General features: G+C 38.9%; 1 protein-coding gene across 1 annotated transcript; it reads right to left on the reverse strand.

Annotated features, from left to right (window-relative positions):
• Positions 1-4,796: 4,796 nt before the first annotated feature.
• LOC118558964 (contactin-4-like) lies at positions 4,797-16,372 on the reverse strand. Its single transcript, XM_036129568.1, has 7 exons — positions 16,351-16,372; positions 12,595-12,721; positions 8,408-8,449; positions 8,046-8,318; positions 7,622-7,867; positions 5,362-5,490; positions 4,797-5,125 (listed from the first exon to the last, which is right to left on the reverse strand). Exons 2-7 carry the CDS (start codon positions 12,623-12,625, stop codon positions 5,040-5,042), a joined length of 807 nt encoding a protein of 268 aa, XP_035985461.1. The 5' UTR covers positions 12,626-12,721; positions 16,351-16,372; the 3' UTR covers positions 4,797-5,039.
• Positions 16,373-17,319: the final 947 nt, after the last annotated feature.

Genomic DNA, 17,319 nt, shown 5'->3' on the forward strand with positions numbered 1-17,319 from the left:
AAGAATTTGCTGTGAATCCAAACTCATAATGCACAAGTATGACAAAAAGAATATATATATATATATATATATATATATATATATATATATATATATATATATATATATATATATATACACACACACACACACACACAGACAACTACTTACACATTTGGGTGCAGAGAGCTGTGACCTCCATGACTGACGCTTAATGCCGACTGATAAGTCTCTCTCAGTCACACCAGGGTCATACGCCTCACAGAACTTCCTCTTCCTGTCTGTATAATTACTGATGTTGACTTTGCAGGAGGTACACATATACTGATGTGAAGGAAATATTAGTTACATACCTTCTATTTTACAAGTAACTGTCTTATATTCCCATGACTCGTGGTTGGCATCTTGATACTGTTGCTGAGATGAACCCTAAAGTCTGTGTCAATAATGAAATGAACAGTTTTCTCTCTGCTCTTCAATCCTAAAAAAACTGGAAACATTGAATGTCGAATAAGTCATAATAATTTGTCACCTTGGACAAGTCTGAAAAATACCGATAAAGCTTGCATTTTTCTTGTTTGTTTTTAATACAAATATAATGTTTAGGTGTGTGCAGTTTTTTAGCCATTTTCTGATCTATGTAAGTTATTATGCGCAAACATAGCCTGATCAAGATAAACCTTCATTGTGATTGTGGTAAAACCAATTTAGAAAATATGAAACGTGTAGCAGTAAACAGGCTTAAGTCGCAGGCTACCAGACTTGATCAGTTTTTCCTAAACATTTTGAGACCTATCCAGGAATCTTTGTCAATTGTTGTGGGTGACACTTGACCAACCTGCAGGCTGAGCAATGGTGCTTTTAGGCACACGGAGGTTAAGCAGATGTTTCAGTTGGTTATCAGACGATTAAATAGTTTATTGGAGGTTTGGGAACATGGTTGACAACAAAATAACTAAAGAAAGCACGACCTGGGGGACATTACAGCATAAACATCACCCACAACACCCAAAAAATTTAAACATAAACACTTGCAGATTGTGATAGAACCTCTCTTTGCTGTTTTTTCAAAGTAAACCACAACTGAAGATAGACATTTATTTGCAGTACAAAAGAATGTGTCAGTTTAAGGTACGTTTGGTTAATTTGGAAACAAGGAAGTCATTGTAAATGTTCCTGATTGAGTTTTTAGAATAATACAGCAGGTGTGAAGTTCAGTCTAAGAAGTAGGCCTAATCGAGCAGTTTAATCACAGGTATAGTCTTCACAGTGACAACAAACTGACATTTGTGGTTTCTGCACACAACTGAGCAACATCTCTAAGAAAAGTGAAGCCTTGAAGTCGAAGCACTCAGGAAGTTGTGCTTCGGTTCACATGCACGACATGTAACAAACAGCTCAGCATTAAAAGAACGAACGAAGCATACGTGTTGTTCCAGTAGCTCCCTCTGATTGGGAAACCGGCTTTGTGAGATTATCTTTTGGTTGCCTGATTGCATACTTTGTGAAATCTCTCTTTATTTTTAATGGAGTTGTGTTGTTGTATAGTTGTACACCTATTATTAAGTTTCAGTTTCATGAGAGGATGAGATTTGCCTTGTTTTTTGTTTTTTTTCAGTAAGGCAGCCAGATTGCACGTTGTATGGTGGATGAAGACTGTCTCATCTGTTAACCCTGGATGACAGCAGAAGACAAAAAAACACCCATGGTAAAAATCTTAGGCTAACAGAAGCTAAAACGCCAGACACTCTGAGGCGTGGTGCCACAGCTTTCCACACAGGCAGCACAGGTGAGGCACACCCAGGTAGCAGGAGTGAGTGGTGGGAGAGGGGAAGGGGACAAGCTATGATTTTTTATTTTGAGTTTTTATTCTGAAAGACGGATATAAACAGAGTGGTTTAACTTCACCAGGTGAGCACCATGAGACGAGTGTTATGACATGGAAGGTCTCCAAGCTGCAGCCATACAGTCTTGTGCAGAATGTTCCAACACACTAGGGAAGCATTAAATAACACCAAACAGCTTTTATGCAGTGGCTGGCTTATAAAAAATAGCAATAGACTGCTTTCATGTGCAGCTTGTTTCACACTCACATATTTTGGAACCACAAGCATAAACGTTCTGTAAATGTTCAGGTTGAACGTGACCCAGGTGGGAAACGTTGTGGGAAAATTGGTGAGAGAATTGGTGCATAATGCCTTCATCCCGAGAAACAGTGGGTTGTCCTCAAAGCTGAGAGTCAGGGAATATGGAGATGGCTAGCTTTTGGGTAAGTTGATATTATTTATGGTTATTTAATTAATTCATATTGATATCATGCATGTGCTATTCTAATTAAAAGAAAAGCACATACCCCCTTCACCATTTCCTCCTTACCCCTGTGCTTAAGCACACCACTCCTGCAAAACAACATTACAAAGTGAATCATGAGAGCCAGGTAACATGTTGGCGCACGCCTCTAGTCAGTTCCAAAGCCGTATTTTGGCGTCAGCAGCTTCCACAGCTGTACAACACGTGACACTGAAATGTTAAACTCTGGATTGTTGCTCAAAATGTGATTACATATACAGTAATCCAATAACACAATAATACAGGAAGGAAAATCAAACATGGTCAGCAGGTTAGGAAACACACATGAAGACACTATAGACAAGCAGACCAATTGAGACAATAATGCACTAGTGCAATTAGCAAAGTGCAAATGGATGCAGGAGTTTATATTACTTCCACTGTTGCTATTATTATGTACATGTTCAAGGTGGAATTGATGTACAGGTTATATACACATATAAACATACATGTGTATACATATTTGCAATACATGAGTGCAGAGAACAGGAATGCTGGAATAAACAAGTATTATACACAGTATGATGTAAATGAGGTAGGTGGATTTTGGTACACAGTATATACAATGTGACAAATCCCTTCTTTAAGAGTCAGCTATTCATTAGAGTGATGGCTTGTGGTAAAAAAAAAACAACTGTTCCTGAGTTAGTTGGTTTTGGTGTACAGTACTCTGTAGCGCTAACCAGAGGCCTTTCTGGGCCTTAAGATTTCTGAGTTTTTATTCTTGGAGCTCTGAGAGTGTGAAACAAGGCACTACGTTTGCTCTGGAGGAGTCAGCCAAACAGCACCTCCTAGTGGAATATGGAGTAACTCTGGGCTTAATTGACAACACCTTTGCTTGTTCATTAGCCATCTCTCTAATAGGGGGTTTTCAGTGACGTCACTGGTCAGCTTCCTGTCCGCCATCTTGGGTGGCATATTATCATATCATATCATATCGCGAATGGATAAGTACGCCAGCACGCTAGAGCCACCAGATAAGGACGTATATCTGAGGAAATGTTCCGTGATCGACCATATGGACCCCTATGCCCTCCACGGTGCCTTGTTTAGCACTAATCCAGATGATTGGCCAAATGTAGAGCACGGCGACATAGTGTATTACCTGGTGTTCAGTGAAAACCCTCTGCACAGTCTTGAGGAAATGAGAGCTTACAAGGGTCTAGAGGCTCACAACCAGTTCACATCTGGTTATGTACATCAAGGAAATCGCCATCATACGTGGACGGGTGAGTTTTAATAAGATGGTAAAAATGTAAACAATCCGACGCAAATGCGACGAAAATGCGTGACAGCTTCCGCGGTGGCTGACGGCCGGCGGTGCGCGAAGGCGCTTGGCTGCAGGGCCGATCGACGCCGCTCGCGGCTTTAATTATTTAAGCAGAACAATGACCAGTGCAAAATTAAGTTGTATTTACCGTATTTACGCCGGTAGGTTGCCTACCGGCGTAACCCGGAAGTAGCGCGGACGTCACTTTGCATATCAGACGCATAGCTCTCAACTCTCACGCATTGACCGTGTGACACACGCATTTCATCAATTGCACACGCTCACACGCATTACTTTGAAAATCTCAATCGTACAATCAAAATCTCACTCTTGAAACGCACGCGTACGGACGCTTGTTTTTTCACATTGATTCACTATTACGGCTGGTAGGCGATAGAAAGAGCGTTGTTCTCCACCTCCACGGGCCGTGCAACCAACCATTAAACACGTTTTCCCCATTGTTCACTTCCAATACTGCCTAAGGCATCATACAATGCAGGGTCAACGGTGCGAATCGACTGCCACCCAATATGGCGGACGTGTTGAGTAGTCACGTGAGCGTGACGTCACCTGAAAACCCCCTATTCCCTCAACAAATGCAGTAGGCTATTAGAGTTTCAACAACACATTCCAACAGTAAGAATGTCCACATGAATAATTATAAAGTTAATTAATGGTATAGGCTACCATCATAATGTCAAATAATAATAGCACTTGACTGAATACAAATATGTATCTGTGGTATTTTAATGCAGACTGAATAAAAAAAAACACTGATAAGAAAACTAAATCCCATTGGTGTCTGATCAGTGCAACCAATGGCTGAACAAAGAAGGCATCAAGATTAACTAAGCCTGCCTGTTAGCCTGGTCAGGAGCAGACTAGCTGCACAGAATAAATTTCTATGGTAAATCATGTGTGACTACTTTTCTGAAACTGAGTCCAGGCTTAATTCAGCCCGGATATCAGGAAAATCTCAGCTTAATCTTGTATTTTGATTTGGTGAAACATCCCTCAGATGAAGCCTGTTTCTTGGCTTATTCTAAGCCTTGTGTGTGAAACTGGCCCTAGTTGAAGGAATTAATTTGTGCTCCCAAACAGCAAGGACAGCATAAATACCCAGAATAAACACAAACAACTGCTCTATAATGCAAAACTCTTTATTAAGTGAATAGTTTAAGTTTATAGTAAAGTACATGAGCCATTACTCTCTATAATTAGGCTAGCATCATTCGACAAAAAAAAACATCCAAGCAAAAGCAAAACGGTAAGTAGCAGATAAAAAAATAATGATGAATGGGGTAAAAAAACAAAACTATGAATATATAAAAGTAATATTTATTACATTGGAAGTTACCTGTACTGTACAGATTAAAAGACACAGTATCGTATTAAATATTAATATAAAGGTTTACATTCGCTATAGCCAAATAAGCTCTCCTCAGTTCAGCATTGTGGGGGCAACAGCAGCATCAACATGCTCCACCTTTTGCATGGTAATTTCTGGAGCACCGACAGGTGCTTTTCCTGTGGATGAAATCAAAAAGACTAGATAGAATTATAAATTCTTAACTTTTCACATTTTCACATCAAAGTTTTGTCTCTTTTTTTTCTCAATAAAGTCTGTGATGAAATTTGAAAAATGTAAAAATATGTGGTGTTTATAGAGAAATTAAGGTATATTACTATCCTTTTTATTTTGTTTTCATATATCAATAACATATGTGTGAATTGATGTAAAAGAACTTAAATAAAGAACCAACCAGTTTTCCTGCAGCAGTAAATAGAAATCAACAGTCCAGTGGTGATGCAATATGGAGTGATGACCACTAGATGGAGGAAAAGTCTGAAGAATGAGAGACCGGAGACGGTTTGGGCAAAAACAGGAGGATCTGTAGATGAGAATAGGATACTGATTTCATTTTGCAAGTATTTATTTGCATTATTATATCACATATCTTTAAATGCTGTTAATTTAAAATGTTTTTCACAAGATAATGGTAACGCTTTTATTTTTTTACAACATCCAAGGGATTCTTTAGGTCTGGTTGCTCATATCTTCCGTTTCTTCCACTGACTCATAAACGCTAGAAATAATTACATTTTATTTGCTGGTAACTCTGACTTAAATATTTGATTTTGAAGGAAAACAAAATTACAATAAAGAAAATTTTACTTTAAAATAAATGTTTTTATTTTATTTTGTATGCTTTGTTTTGATCGGTTTAACAATCAAGAATACTAGCTTTTTTAAGTTTGAGAAACATAGCAAACCCCTGGAACTGCTAAAAGTTTACAGGTCTTGTGAAATTCAGACTTGGCTAATACATTAACAAAGGCAAATTAATTTCAAATTAACAAAGGCGAATGAATTTCAATACAAATCAAATAAACATAGATCCCATGGCCATTTGATTCTGGTCTGAGGCTTTAAGTGAATTTTGGTAATTTGTGGTCACACTGATCAGGCCGGCTGTCTGCTCCTTCACTCTCTTGCTGCACCTCCTGATTATTGTTCAATTCAACTCAATTTTATTTATATAGTGCCAATTCATTAAACATGTCATCTCAAGGCACTTTACAAAGTCAAATTCAATCAGATTATACAGATTGGTCAAAACATTTCTAAGGAAACCCAGTTGATTGCATCAAAGTCCCAACAAGCAGCATTCACTCCTCCTGAAGAAGTGTAGAGCCACAGGGAGAGTCGTCTGCATTGTACATGGCTTTGCAGCAATCCCTCATACTGAGCAAGCATGAAGCGACAGTGGAGAGGAAAACTCCCCTTTAATAAGGAGGAAAACCTCCAGCAGAACCAGAACCAGGCTCAAGTCAGTAGAGTGAGAGAAATAGACCCTGATGTCCTCCAGTAGCCTAAGCCTATAGCAGCATAACTATAGAGATAGCTCAGGGTAACATAAGCCACTCTGACTATAAGCTTTGTCAAAAAGGAAAGTTTTAAGATTAGTCTTAAAAGTAGACGGGGTGTCTGCCTCACGGAGCAAAACTGGGAGTTGGGTCCACAGAAGAGGAGCCTGATGGCTAAAGGATCTGCCTCCCATTCTACTTTTAGAGACTCTAGGAACCACCAGCAGACCTGCAGTCTGAGAGCGAAGTGCTCTGTTAGGAACATACGGGGTAATCAGATCTCTGATATACAGTATGATGGAGCTTGATCATTAAGGGCTTTATATGTTAGAAGAAGTTATCTGCCAGACAGAAAGCTATTTTGTAAGCATTCCTTGCCTGCCTTACCATGTTTTTGATCACGTTGCTTGTCTCTTAATTTCTTGTGTCGCTTTGCCCCTGTTGGACGCCTTCTGTTCTCTGGGCGTCAACCTCGACTTGTTTCATGACCATTAACCTTCCCATGCCCTTTTATGCTGCACAGGCCGTGTCTGGCTGGTTATTAGGTTCTGTTTGCTCAGGCATTACAGGAATGCGACGTATCAACTCAAGGGATCAATACCATATAGCAAGATGTTCAGATGTCCATAATAAATTAAAAATGACTTATGAAAACGGACAGAAGTGCAAATATTCAGTTTTGGAACTAAGACCAAAGTCAAATTCCTTGTTTAAATCTGGTTCTGATTCTGACATTGCGATAACTGTTCAAAAGGTTAAGAGAAGCCTCTGACTTTCCAAGTTTAAAATCAGACATCGGTGCTCTAGTTTATGTTCTTCAGCTAGAAGGTCAAGAAACTAAGCCAATTGCGTACAAATAGGATCCAGCAGTTGTGTTTTTTTTTATGCGGCAATACTTTTTGAATCTAAATCCATTTAGTGCACAATAAGAGTGGAAAGTTTTGATTGTTAACATGATGAAAAAATGACATCTGGACTTCTTAGGAATTTATGCCGTAACATATACCATGTTAAAAAAATTGCTCTCATAAGAGGAAGTAAGCGCTTTCTCTGGAACTTCACATGTGCATGCTTCTGTAAACATCCATGTTGTAATTGTGAAAGATAAAAATAGCTTACAATTGATTTCTTCAAAACAAGCGTTTGTGTTCTGACCTCTGACATGTAGTGTGCTGGATGCTGATGTCACCTGGCCATGGGAGCACCAGTAAGACCCTTCGTCAGATTTCTGGATGTTGATGATTTTGAACTGTCCATCCGGTGCAACTCCTTTTGGTTTTTGGTGTTCTTTAAACCTGAAGAACTCAACTAAAACAGGAGAACCAACTCTGTCCCTGCAGCGCAGCGTAACGTTACCTCCCACCATCACGGGAAGCGCAGGGATGTCCATAATAAAACGATCTAAATGATACAGGATGTAGACAGATTAAGTTAACAAAAGCTGCTTAATTATTACTCTTTATACACATAAGAAAAAAAATTCTGATTTATTACAACATTCAGTTTCCCTGTTAACCACATTTCTCCATGCATGTACTCATACAGAATACGTTCAACAAGCAACCATTATCTTCTCTACCTGAAACAGCTATTGTGACTTTAATGGTTTCCCTCCCTTTGGGATCTTCACACCAGTAATCCCCTCGATCCGCATGAGAGAGAGCTGAAACGGAGTATGTGCCTCCTCTACAATTCTGAAATCCTTGGACTCCACAAGTCTCAGTTTTCTGAAGCCATTTCCTCTTCAGTGTCCATCCATCAGCAGAGCTTCCATCCTCTTCCTCCTCACAACTCAGACGGACAGGTTCTCCAGTGAAGAATTGCTGACGGTTTGGAGTGACGTTCAGGATGACTGAGACAAAAAGGTGAATATCTTTATAATAAACCAAATAACCAAACTGTCTTACTATTTTTGAAGTATTTCAGTTTCTGCTGGGTTACCTGCTGCAGCAGTGAGGTCTGGCTGAAGAATAACAAACAGGCCTGAAACATAAAATGGAAAAAGGTTTCTTCACATCTGCCTCACCTACTTTTTTATTTTATTTAACGTCATGGTCATGAAATGCCTTTAATTTTTAGATGAAATGGCAGAAGAAAAGTAAGCCAATATTTTGTATTCTTCTTTTAACTTTTCTGTTTCAGGGGTAGCAACAGTGAGTTATCTGTCTTCATCTACCCTTATATTTTACTTATTCTTCTCTCACACCAACTGCCTTCATGCCCTCTTTAATTCCATCTATAAATCTCCTCTTTGGTCTTCCTCTAGGCCTCCAGTCTGGCAGTATCTGCCTCAACATCCTTCTGCTGATATACTCACTCTCCAGGTAAAGCCAAACCACTGCAGTCTGGCCTCTATGGCTTTTTCTCCAAAACATATAACATCAGCTGTCCCTCTGATCTACTCATTCCGTATCCTGTCCATCCTCATGACTCCCAAAGACAATCTCAGCATTATCATCTCTCCTACCCTTAGCTGGTTCGCTCAACCAGACAACATTGATGGTCTCACCACCATCTTGTACACTTTTCATTCTTGCTCCTACCCTTCTCTCACACAACACACGTGAACTTTTTCTCCCACGGTTCCTACCTTGCATGAGCATGTTTCTAGACCTTTTTTCCACACTTGTCATTACTCTGGACTGGCTTTCACTGGCTTCTTCAGATTGTTGTTTAGTGTGGATTTATGAGCAAAGTGGATGGATGGATTAGTCCATAATGGAAACAGATTGGAATAAGATGCTAGTAAGGGATGCTGAACAGACTCACACAGCCTGATGCAGAGTGATGATAATGTGATCCTGTTACAATGTTCTCTTCCTTTGTGTCAGAATTTGTAATCTAGCTCAGCTTTGCCTATTGCACGAAGATATTAAAAGGTGCAGAATGCACATTCAAGTACCTCAGTTTGAAATTTAGTTTACTGATAACAATTCAAGAATCTTTAATGTGATTATGTAATCATAGTGCAAATTTGGTGAGAGTGGTTGACCAACAACATTTCCCGTCAAGCTAAAAAAAAGTATGCAATAGTCCTTAGCATCTGATAAGATTTAACTGTTCAAGTCAAAAAGACTGATAGCATTCACTTTACAGAAATTATGTAAAATACTGTGCAATTGCATGAATTACAAACATTCCTAGAGAAGTCAATAGTGTGCAAATTGTCATTAGCAAAAAAAAAAATGTAATGTTCAAAATGTTTTTTGCTTACATTGTATGCTCTCAGATTTGAGAAACCACATGAGGAAACTGCCCTTGGGTTTCAAAGGAAACAGGAAATCACAAAAAAAACATTTTGCATAACATACAAACATACCAATATAATTATTGCCATCCTCCCAAACATGATTACCTCGTCCTCAGTAAGTGAGGCAGCATTGGAGGAATCTTTAGACCCTGATTGGTGTTTGAACTGTTTATACGCAGTAGAGCTTTCTGAGCTATCTAAAATTTTAACTGTTATGCTGATGACACTCAGCTCTATTTATCCATAAATCCTGATGAATCCAATCTATTACTTAGACTGCAGTCATGTCTTGATGACATCAAAAGCTGGATGACTTTAAAATTCCTGCTTTTAAATTTTTAAGACTAGGCTTAAAACTTTCCTTTTTGTCTAAGCTTATAGTCAGAGTGGCTCAGGTTACCCTGAGCTACCTCTATAGTTATGCTGCTATAGGCTTAGGCTACTGGAGGACATCAGGGCCTATATCTCTCACTCTGCTGAGTTCTCCTACTGTTCTCCAATTTAGATTTAGACTTAGACAACTTTATTTGTCATTCTGCATGCACAGAGTGCGCACAGAACGAATTTTGTTTGCATACAGCTTGGAAAATCACAGTAAATTACAGTAAATTTCAGGACTGTTTTGTCCCCCAGGTCCCCCAGTTGCATTGTTTGTTCTTATTTCAAGTTTTAACTTTTTGTTTTCTTTTTTTCTTCATAGTGGGTACACCTTGTCTGCCGTTCGGGTAACTGTGACATCATCCAGTGGAGGCAGATCATCCACTATTGCCAAATAACATAGAAAGTACTCCTTGGTCAATGTGAGCTTCTGTGCTTTCTGTGTCTCTGCTCTGTCTTCTCTAAGCCCCAGTGGGTCGAGGCAGATGAGCGTTCACACTCATCCTGGTTCTGGTTCTGCTGGAGGTTCTCCTCCCTGTTAAAGGGGAGTTTTCCTCTCCACTGTCACTTCATGCATACTCAGTATGAGGGATTGCTGCAAAGCCATCAACAATGCAGACGACTGTCCACTGTGGCTCTACGCTCTTTCAGGAGAAGTGAATACTGCTTGTCAAGACTTGATGCGACCTGCTGGGTTTCCTTGGATAGAAACCTTTTGACAAATCTGTATGAATTGATTGATTTGACTTTATAAATTGCCTTGAGATGACATGTATCGTGAATTGTCACTATATAAATTAAATAGACTTGAATAGAATTGAATACTTGTTGAGATTTCTCATCTTCTTCCGAATCACCATTGTTTTCGGAAGAAAAACAAGGTAAAGTCCACATATTTCTCCAGTCTAACACAGGGCAACACATTAAACAGGGTTAATGATTTTTTTTTTTCAAGATTTAAGCATGAGTTGTATTGTTATTAAGCATAATTTTATTTGCCTGTGTATCTTTTAGGAACCCAGTGTCACTGAAAAACATGTAATAGTCATGTTGGTCCATAGGCGGAAACATAATATTGTCACTGGCCTTTTCCATTTTCGTTTGTGGATTACCTTTTTCTCTCTGGACATGTGCAGGTTTATTTGTCATACTTTCTAATTATAATGATGTTTAACACACTATATATGTTAGTCTGTCTATCTATCAGTCAAGCGGAGCACTATAGCGAAAGTAAAAAAGCTGCACTTGTGAAGGTAAAGGGCTCTCTTTAAGACAGCAATTAATGCTACACTGCCAGACAGGACATGTAAAAAATATAATAATATTAATAATTATGATGTTACTCTTTGTCAGAAGAAACATGTTGGTAAAACTTTTAATTGTCTTTTTACTGAAAAGTGCTTTATAAATAAACTTGCCTTGCCTTAAAACAGAAGCTTGAAGCCTAAATCTGCCAAGTGTACAAATAATTTTGAGCTTAACTGTTGGAGTGTACTGAAAGTTGAAAAGACATCTGTGAACAAATGTTATTTTTGTCTACTTCTTTACTTTGAAAACTGGAAGAAAGTAATTCTGTTTCAAAGTTGTTTCTAAACTGGCATACCTGTATTCCCTCAGAGCTCATTTGTAAGACAAACCTTTTTTGCGTAAGTGCCTTCAGTAATATGCAGATAGAATAGAATAGAATTCAATTTTATTGTCATTGCATTGTCACAAGTACAGAGCAACAAAATGTGGTTTCTCTGCTTTTAACCCATCACACTTGGGGAGCAGTGAGCTGCCATCTGCGGCGCCCGGGAAGCGTTCTGGGGTTAAGGGTCTTGCTCAGGGACCCAGAGTGCAGGCACTGGGGATCGAACCAGGTACTTGCATCGTTCTCTGAGTGCAAGCACACTGCTCTAACCACTAGGCCAACACTCCCCACACATGCTGCGTGAGGCTGTCTGTGTGGGAACATATTTTCACCGTCAGAAATAACATTAGAATGATATCAGTCAGGGGAAAGTCTGCCTCTGAGACATTAATGCAACGCGACCGCGCAAGGGGGTATTAATCGTCATTCAATAAAAAACCGCGGCGAAAAATGCCAAACCTGATCTTAAACATTGTGGCATGCTTGTAAATTAACAAAGCTGAATATTAACCACCTCCTATTAGCCTTTTGCTCGCACAACAAGTGGGTGTGTTGTCAATGCAATTTAGCGGCCATTATTTGGAATGTTTGAAGATCAGCCCCCTGATATTTAGATTCTTTATTGATCTGTTCAATATTTTTGAAAAAAGCTGACACGTAATGTTAAGCATGTTAAAAGCTCGATAATGATGAAAAGATCGGTGTTTCAGACAACGCTCTAAGTTTTCTGTCTTTATCATCCAGTATATCTTGAAACTACTAAGATTGATCTTGAGTGCTATGTTTAGGGATCAGAGATCAAATTAGCTAGAGCAGTCATTGTCATAAACATGCACACAGAAAACACAAGGTATCATTTATACTCACCGGAGAACAGAGAGACAACTGAAGCCTTCATTCTTTCAGTTTAAACACAGATTTTCTTCTTCTCAAGAATACATGAACAAGGAAGCTGACTCGGTGGATGACACATGTCAGTGTCAAATGTCAGGCTCTGAAAAAAAAACAGGATGGAAGAACAAAATATAGCACCCATCCGGTTCTGTTGCAACATTATTGCATCAAGGCGTTCAAACATTGCATTAAAACCACTAGCGTCTGCAGTGACAAACATCTAAGTGCCCTCCTACCCCTTGGTTTTTATGAGGATTACCATTGCACTCTTTAAATTTATCATTGCACTCTTTAATTTTTTTTTTTTTTAAATTTAATTCTTTAAATTGAACTATTGCACAGTACGTTGATCATTGTTGGGAGGCGTAGAGCACTGCACAATATGCTTTAAATAGTCACATTCACCGGATCTGAAGAGGAGCTAAAATTACGGAACATGTGCAATGGTATTTGCTTGAGCAAATAACTTACAACATTGGCGGTATATATTATTTTCAAAAACAAGCTATTTACCCTTTTTGTAAACCTTATGGACATTGTTTGACAATTTAAACACAGGAAACTGTTGCCACTTATTTTGCTACTTCCTTTTAGAAGCATTTTAGTTTATAAAATTTGCACACCATGTTCAACATAAATGTCAAGGAGCTGCTGTAAACCAACCCGACTTGGGCAGAAGACTAGCAGGTCAGCCCCTTCCATAGGACAATTTAGTGTTTTAACCAGCATGCATCCAATGTTACACACTCTAAGCAGCATTGAGTGATCATCAACATGAATTGATTTGTTTATCAGTATGTGGGGTAGATCTATGTTATGGATTAAATAACAAGCCCAAACAAAGTATAAATATAAACCAGCTTCAAAAAACTGCACAAACAGGAGCTTGTTGGAAAATGGGTGTATCAAAGGGCAAAAATGCTATTGTTGATGTTTTTAATGTGTAAATAATTGTACATTCAATGATAAGAATGTATAAATTATTGTGAGGATATTGTAAGAGTTTCCTTGGTGTAGAGAGATTTAAATGATTGTATGTTGATGTATATAAGAGGGGCAGGAAATCATAAGATCTTGTATCTTCTACCTGTTCCTTTTTGAACAAATTGTTTAATTGCATGCCATTTGGCATGACTGTGTTTCTGATTTTGTTTCAGTTTTTTTTACTTTTTATCATCTGTTTGAAATAAAAAAAATAAACAACACGTGGCAAAAAATCCCTCCATAAGGGGTCAGAAATGTTGCTACAATGTTGCTATGACATGTCTTGGTCAAAAATAACACCAAGAATTTTTTACTTTATTACCAGAGGCCAAGTTAATGCCATCCAGATTAAGTGATTGATTAAGAAGTTTATTTTTTGAGGACTCTGGTCCAAACATTACAACTTCTGTCTACTCAGATTTTTAGTGCAGGAAATTTAAAGTCATCCAGCTTTTGATGTCATCAAGACATGACTGCAGTCAAAGTAACTGATTGGATTCATCAGGATTTATGGATAAATATAGCTGAGTGTCATCAGCATAGCAGTGGAAATTAATCCCATGCTGTCTGATAATTTTGCCGATCAGAAGCATAATGCTTTCCCCTTAATCTCTACAGTATGCTCAAGTCTTTGTAGGAGAATATTTTGATCAAGTGTGTCAAACGCAGCACTGAGATCTAACAGGACAAGTACAGACTCAAGTCCATTATCTGAGGCCATGAGAATATTATTGGTGACCTTCACCAGAGCTGTTTCAGTGCTATGATGAGCTCTGAAGCCTGACTGAAACTCCTCAAGTAGGTCATTACTTTGTAAATGTTCACAGAGTTGATTAGCAAATACTTTCTCAAGAATGTTAGATAAGAAAAGAAGATTAGATATAGGTCTGTAATTTATGAACTCATCTTGATCAAGAGATGGTTTCTGAAGTGAAGGTTTAATAACAGCTACTTTAAAAGCCTGTGGTACGTATCAATTTACCAAGGATAGATTAATCATGTCTAAAATAGTGCCACTGATCAGAGGGAATATCTCTTTAAACAACTTGGTTGGGATCGGGTCCAACATACAGGTAGAAGGTTTAGATGAAGCTAAAATTTTAGATAGCTCAGAAAGCTCTACTGCTTCTAAACAGTTCAGACACTGCGCAGGTTCTAAAGATTCCTCCTACGCTGCCTCACTTACTGAGGACGAGGTAATCATGTTTGGGAGGATGCCAATTATTTATTTTTAATGGAATCAATTTTATTTATGAAGAATCCCATAAAATCATTACTGCTAAGATCTAAGGGAATGGATGGATCAACTGTACTGAAGAGAAATCTAGGATTATTTTTATTCTCCTCAATTAATGATGAAAGATAAGCTGCTCTAACTCTACGAAGGGTCGTGTTATACAACAATAGACTGTCCCACTAGATTAGGTAGAATTCCTCTTGGTGTGTAGAGCACCATTTTTGTGCTTCAGGGAACTTAGCTCTGAAATAAACCAAGGAGCCAGCTTCCAGTGAATAATCACCTTATTTTTCAAGGGAGCTACATTGTCTAATGCAGAACGCAATGAGGAAGTCACAACGTTAACAAAGACATCTATTTGTGAATGGGAAGAAACAACATTGCTGCTATCTGCAGGGTATTTCTGCAATACTGGCGATATTAAAAGGGAGACAGACTCTTTAATGTTTGATGCAGCATTATCCAATAAAGATCTACTATAATGGAATGCTCTTTGGGGTGCAAAACTCAGTAATGCAATTTTATTTATTAGTTTTTTAATGAATAATCAATACTTGGCGTCAAGAATCGATGCATTGGATCACGAAATTTGAATAGCGATGCATCGTCATGACGATTATTTTGTACACCCCTAAGGACAGAAACAGGGTTATTAAAACAAATTCAAGGTGCTGGGAGCTCTTACCAGAGACGGGACCAATAAACAGGGAATGCACTCAGACATGCGAAGCGATAGTGAGTGTGTGTGATGATCCAACAAATAGCTGAGGAGGCAGTGAGGCTTAAATAAACGGATAAACAGGTGAGTGGAGTGAAATCTAATTAACCAAAGGCAGGTGGAAGCAATGGCGTACCGCGAGCGAGCTATTTTTAGAAACGTAACGTCACGATGACGTCACATCACGTGGTACGCAGTAGGACAAGCTTGCATAGTCTGCCGCTGTTTCGCTGTAAAAGAGACGTGCGTTACCCTTGGTTTTACTCAGTAAACGACTGCTTTTTCCAAATCTAAGACCATGGTTCTTAAACATTGTTGCTATGGAACGTGCAACAGCGACTCGAGGTACGCTGATCGGCCGCATATGAAGGATGTTTTCTTCAAGACTGCCAAGGAGAAATGTGTGCGCTGGGTACACCGGTGCGGGCGGCCTACACAACAGTTCAACCCGGAAAAAGTTACCAAATTCACGTACATATGTAGCAAGCATTTTGTTGGAGGAAAGGGCACAACCGAAGAACATCCTGACCCAATTCCAGCGACATCAAGTAGTGAACAGGTAAGAGTATTTTGGTGGCTGACATGTTAGCGCCTGCTACCATGATAGCATATAGGCTATCATGGTAGCAGGCGCTAACTTGATACCCTGCTACCAGGATAGCTTACTCAAAAACATTTCAAATAAGACAAACATTAAACATATACCGATTCCTGGACGGTGGTTACAAACAAAAAAACGGCCGATGACGCCATGACCGCCGCGCAGGAAAAAAAAACAAACAAAGCTTACCGTTCGATCAACTCGGCCCGTTTTCCGGTCTTTTTAAGCCCTCGACACTCAAGCCATCGTTTGAGCTGAAGGTTAGTGTGTTCTTCGACAGTTCGACCAGTAATCCGTGCGCCTGGAACATCGTCTTGGGAAAGTTTAACGGCTGCAAAGTCGGTCATATCGCTGGTTCTGTTGCGCGTGTAATAGCTGGTTGCTACGGGCGTTCTCTACCTGTATGCCCTACCTAAGCGGCAAAAGGGGTGTTGCTCTTGAGTCGGTGACGTCACGTGCGCAGTATGCCATTGCGGAACTGACAGGAGCTGGGAAATAAACAAAAGACTGAGGATAATAATAATAACAAAGTGCAAAACTAAAATCAGAACTAATACAGCGAACAGATAACTAAAACAATAAACAGGCTAAACATGACTACAGAACTTAAAACACAAACAAACCTTAAGGCAGGAAAAGGCTAACTTAACCAAATCATAAACAAGAACCAGAACAGAATATTACAGAGCCTGTGGAATAATATTATTCATTTAAATGAGAAATTAAGATATATAGAAAATAATGATCTAGCTGAAAGTGGTCCAAAGGCTCTGGATGCAGTTTTCCATTAATTGACTAATAAAATACTGTGTCTTGTTTTATCCAGTTTTGGCTTCTGTAGGAAACATGACGGTTGAAACCCATCAGACCAGCGGCATTTCTCCCCTTTCCTGGATTGTGATAAAAGCCACAGCAGTATACGGTGCCTTCGTTCCTACTGTCTTCCAAAGGAAAAGCATTCATAAGTTACAGCAAACTAACATTGGTAAACAAATTATCTTGTGCTAAAACCAGGGATAAATGTATTGATGAAGTTTAATCTATTGACAAAGTTCACTCTCCAAAATGTCAATACTTACTGATGAATAGTATAATTAATAAATTTACCCCGATGTTTAGATTGATGATTCAATAAAAGTGACTTGTGACCTGCCTTGT

Source organism: Fundulus heteroclitus, unplaced genomic scaffold (genome assembly GCF_011125445.2).
Source record: "Fundulus heteroclitus isolate FHET01 unplaced genomic scaffold, MU-UCD_Fhet_4.1 scaffold_186, whole genome shotgun sequence".
Taxonomy (NCBI): Eukaryota; Metazoa; Chordata; class Actinopteri; order Cyprinodontiformes; family Fundulidae; genus Fundulus; species Fundulus heteroclitus.

Excerpts from the sequence above, each read along its gene's own strand:
- LOC118558964 (XM_036129568.1), bottom strand. The coding sequence starts at position 12,625 with ATGAAGGCTTCAGTTGTCTCTCTGTTCTCCG. Across the intron at positions 7,868-8,045 it reads AGTCACAATAGCTGTTTCAG|ATCGTTTTATTATGGACATC; the intron begins GTAGAGAAGATA and ends TGTATCATTTAG. Across the intron at positions 5,491-7,621 it reads CAGCACACTACATGTCAGAG|ATCCTCCTGTTTTTGCCCAA; the intron begins GTCAGAACACAA and ends TCTCATCTACAG.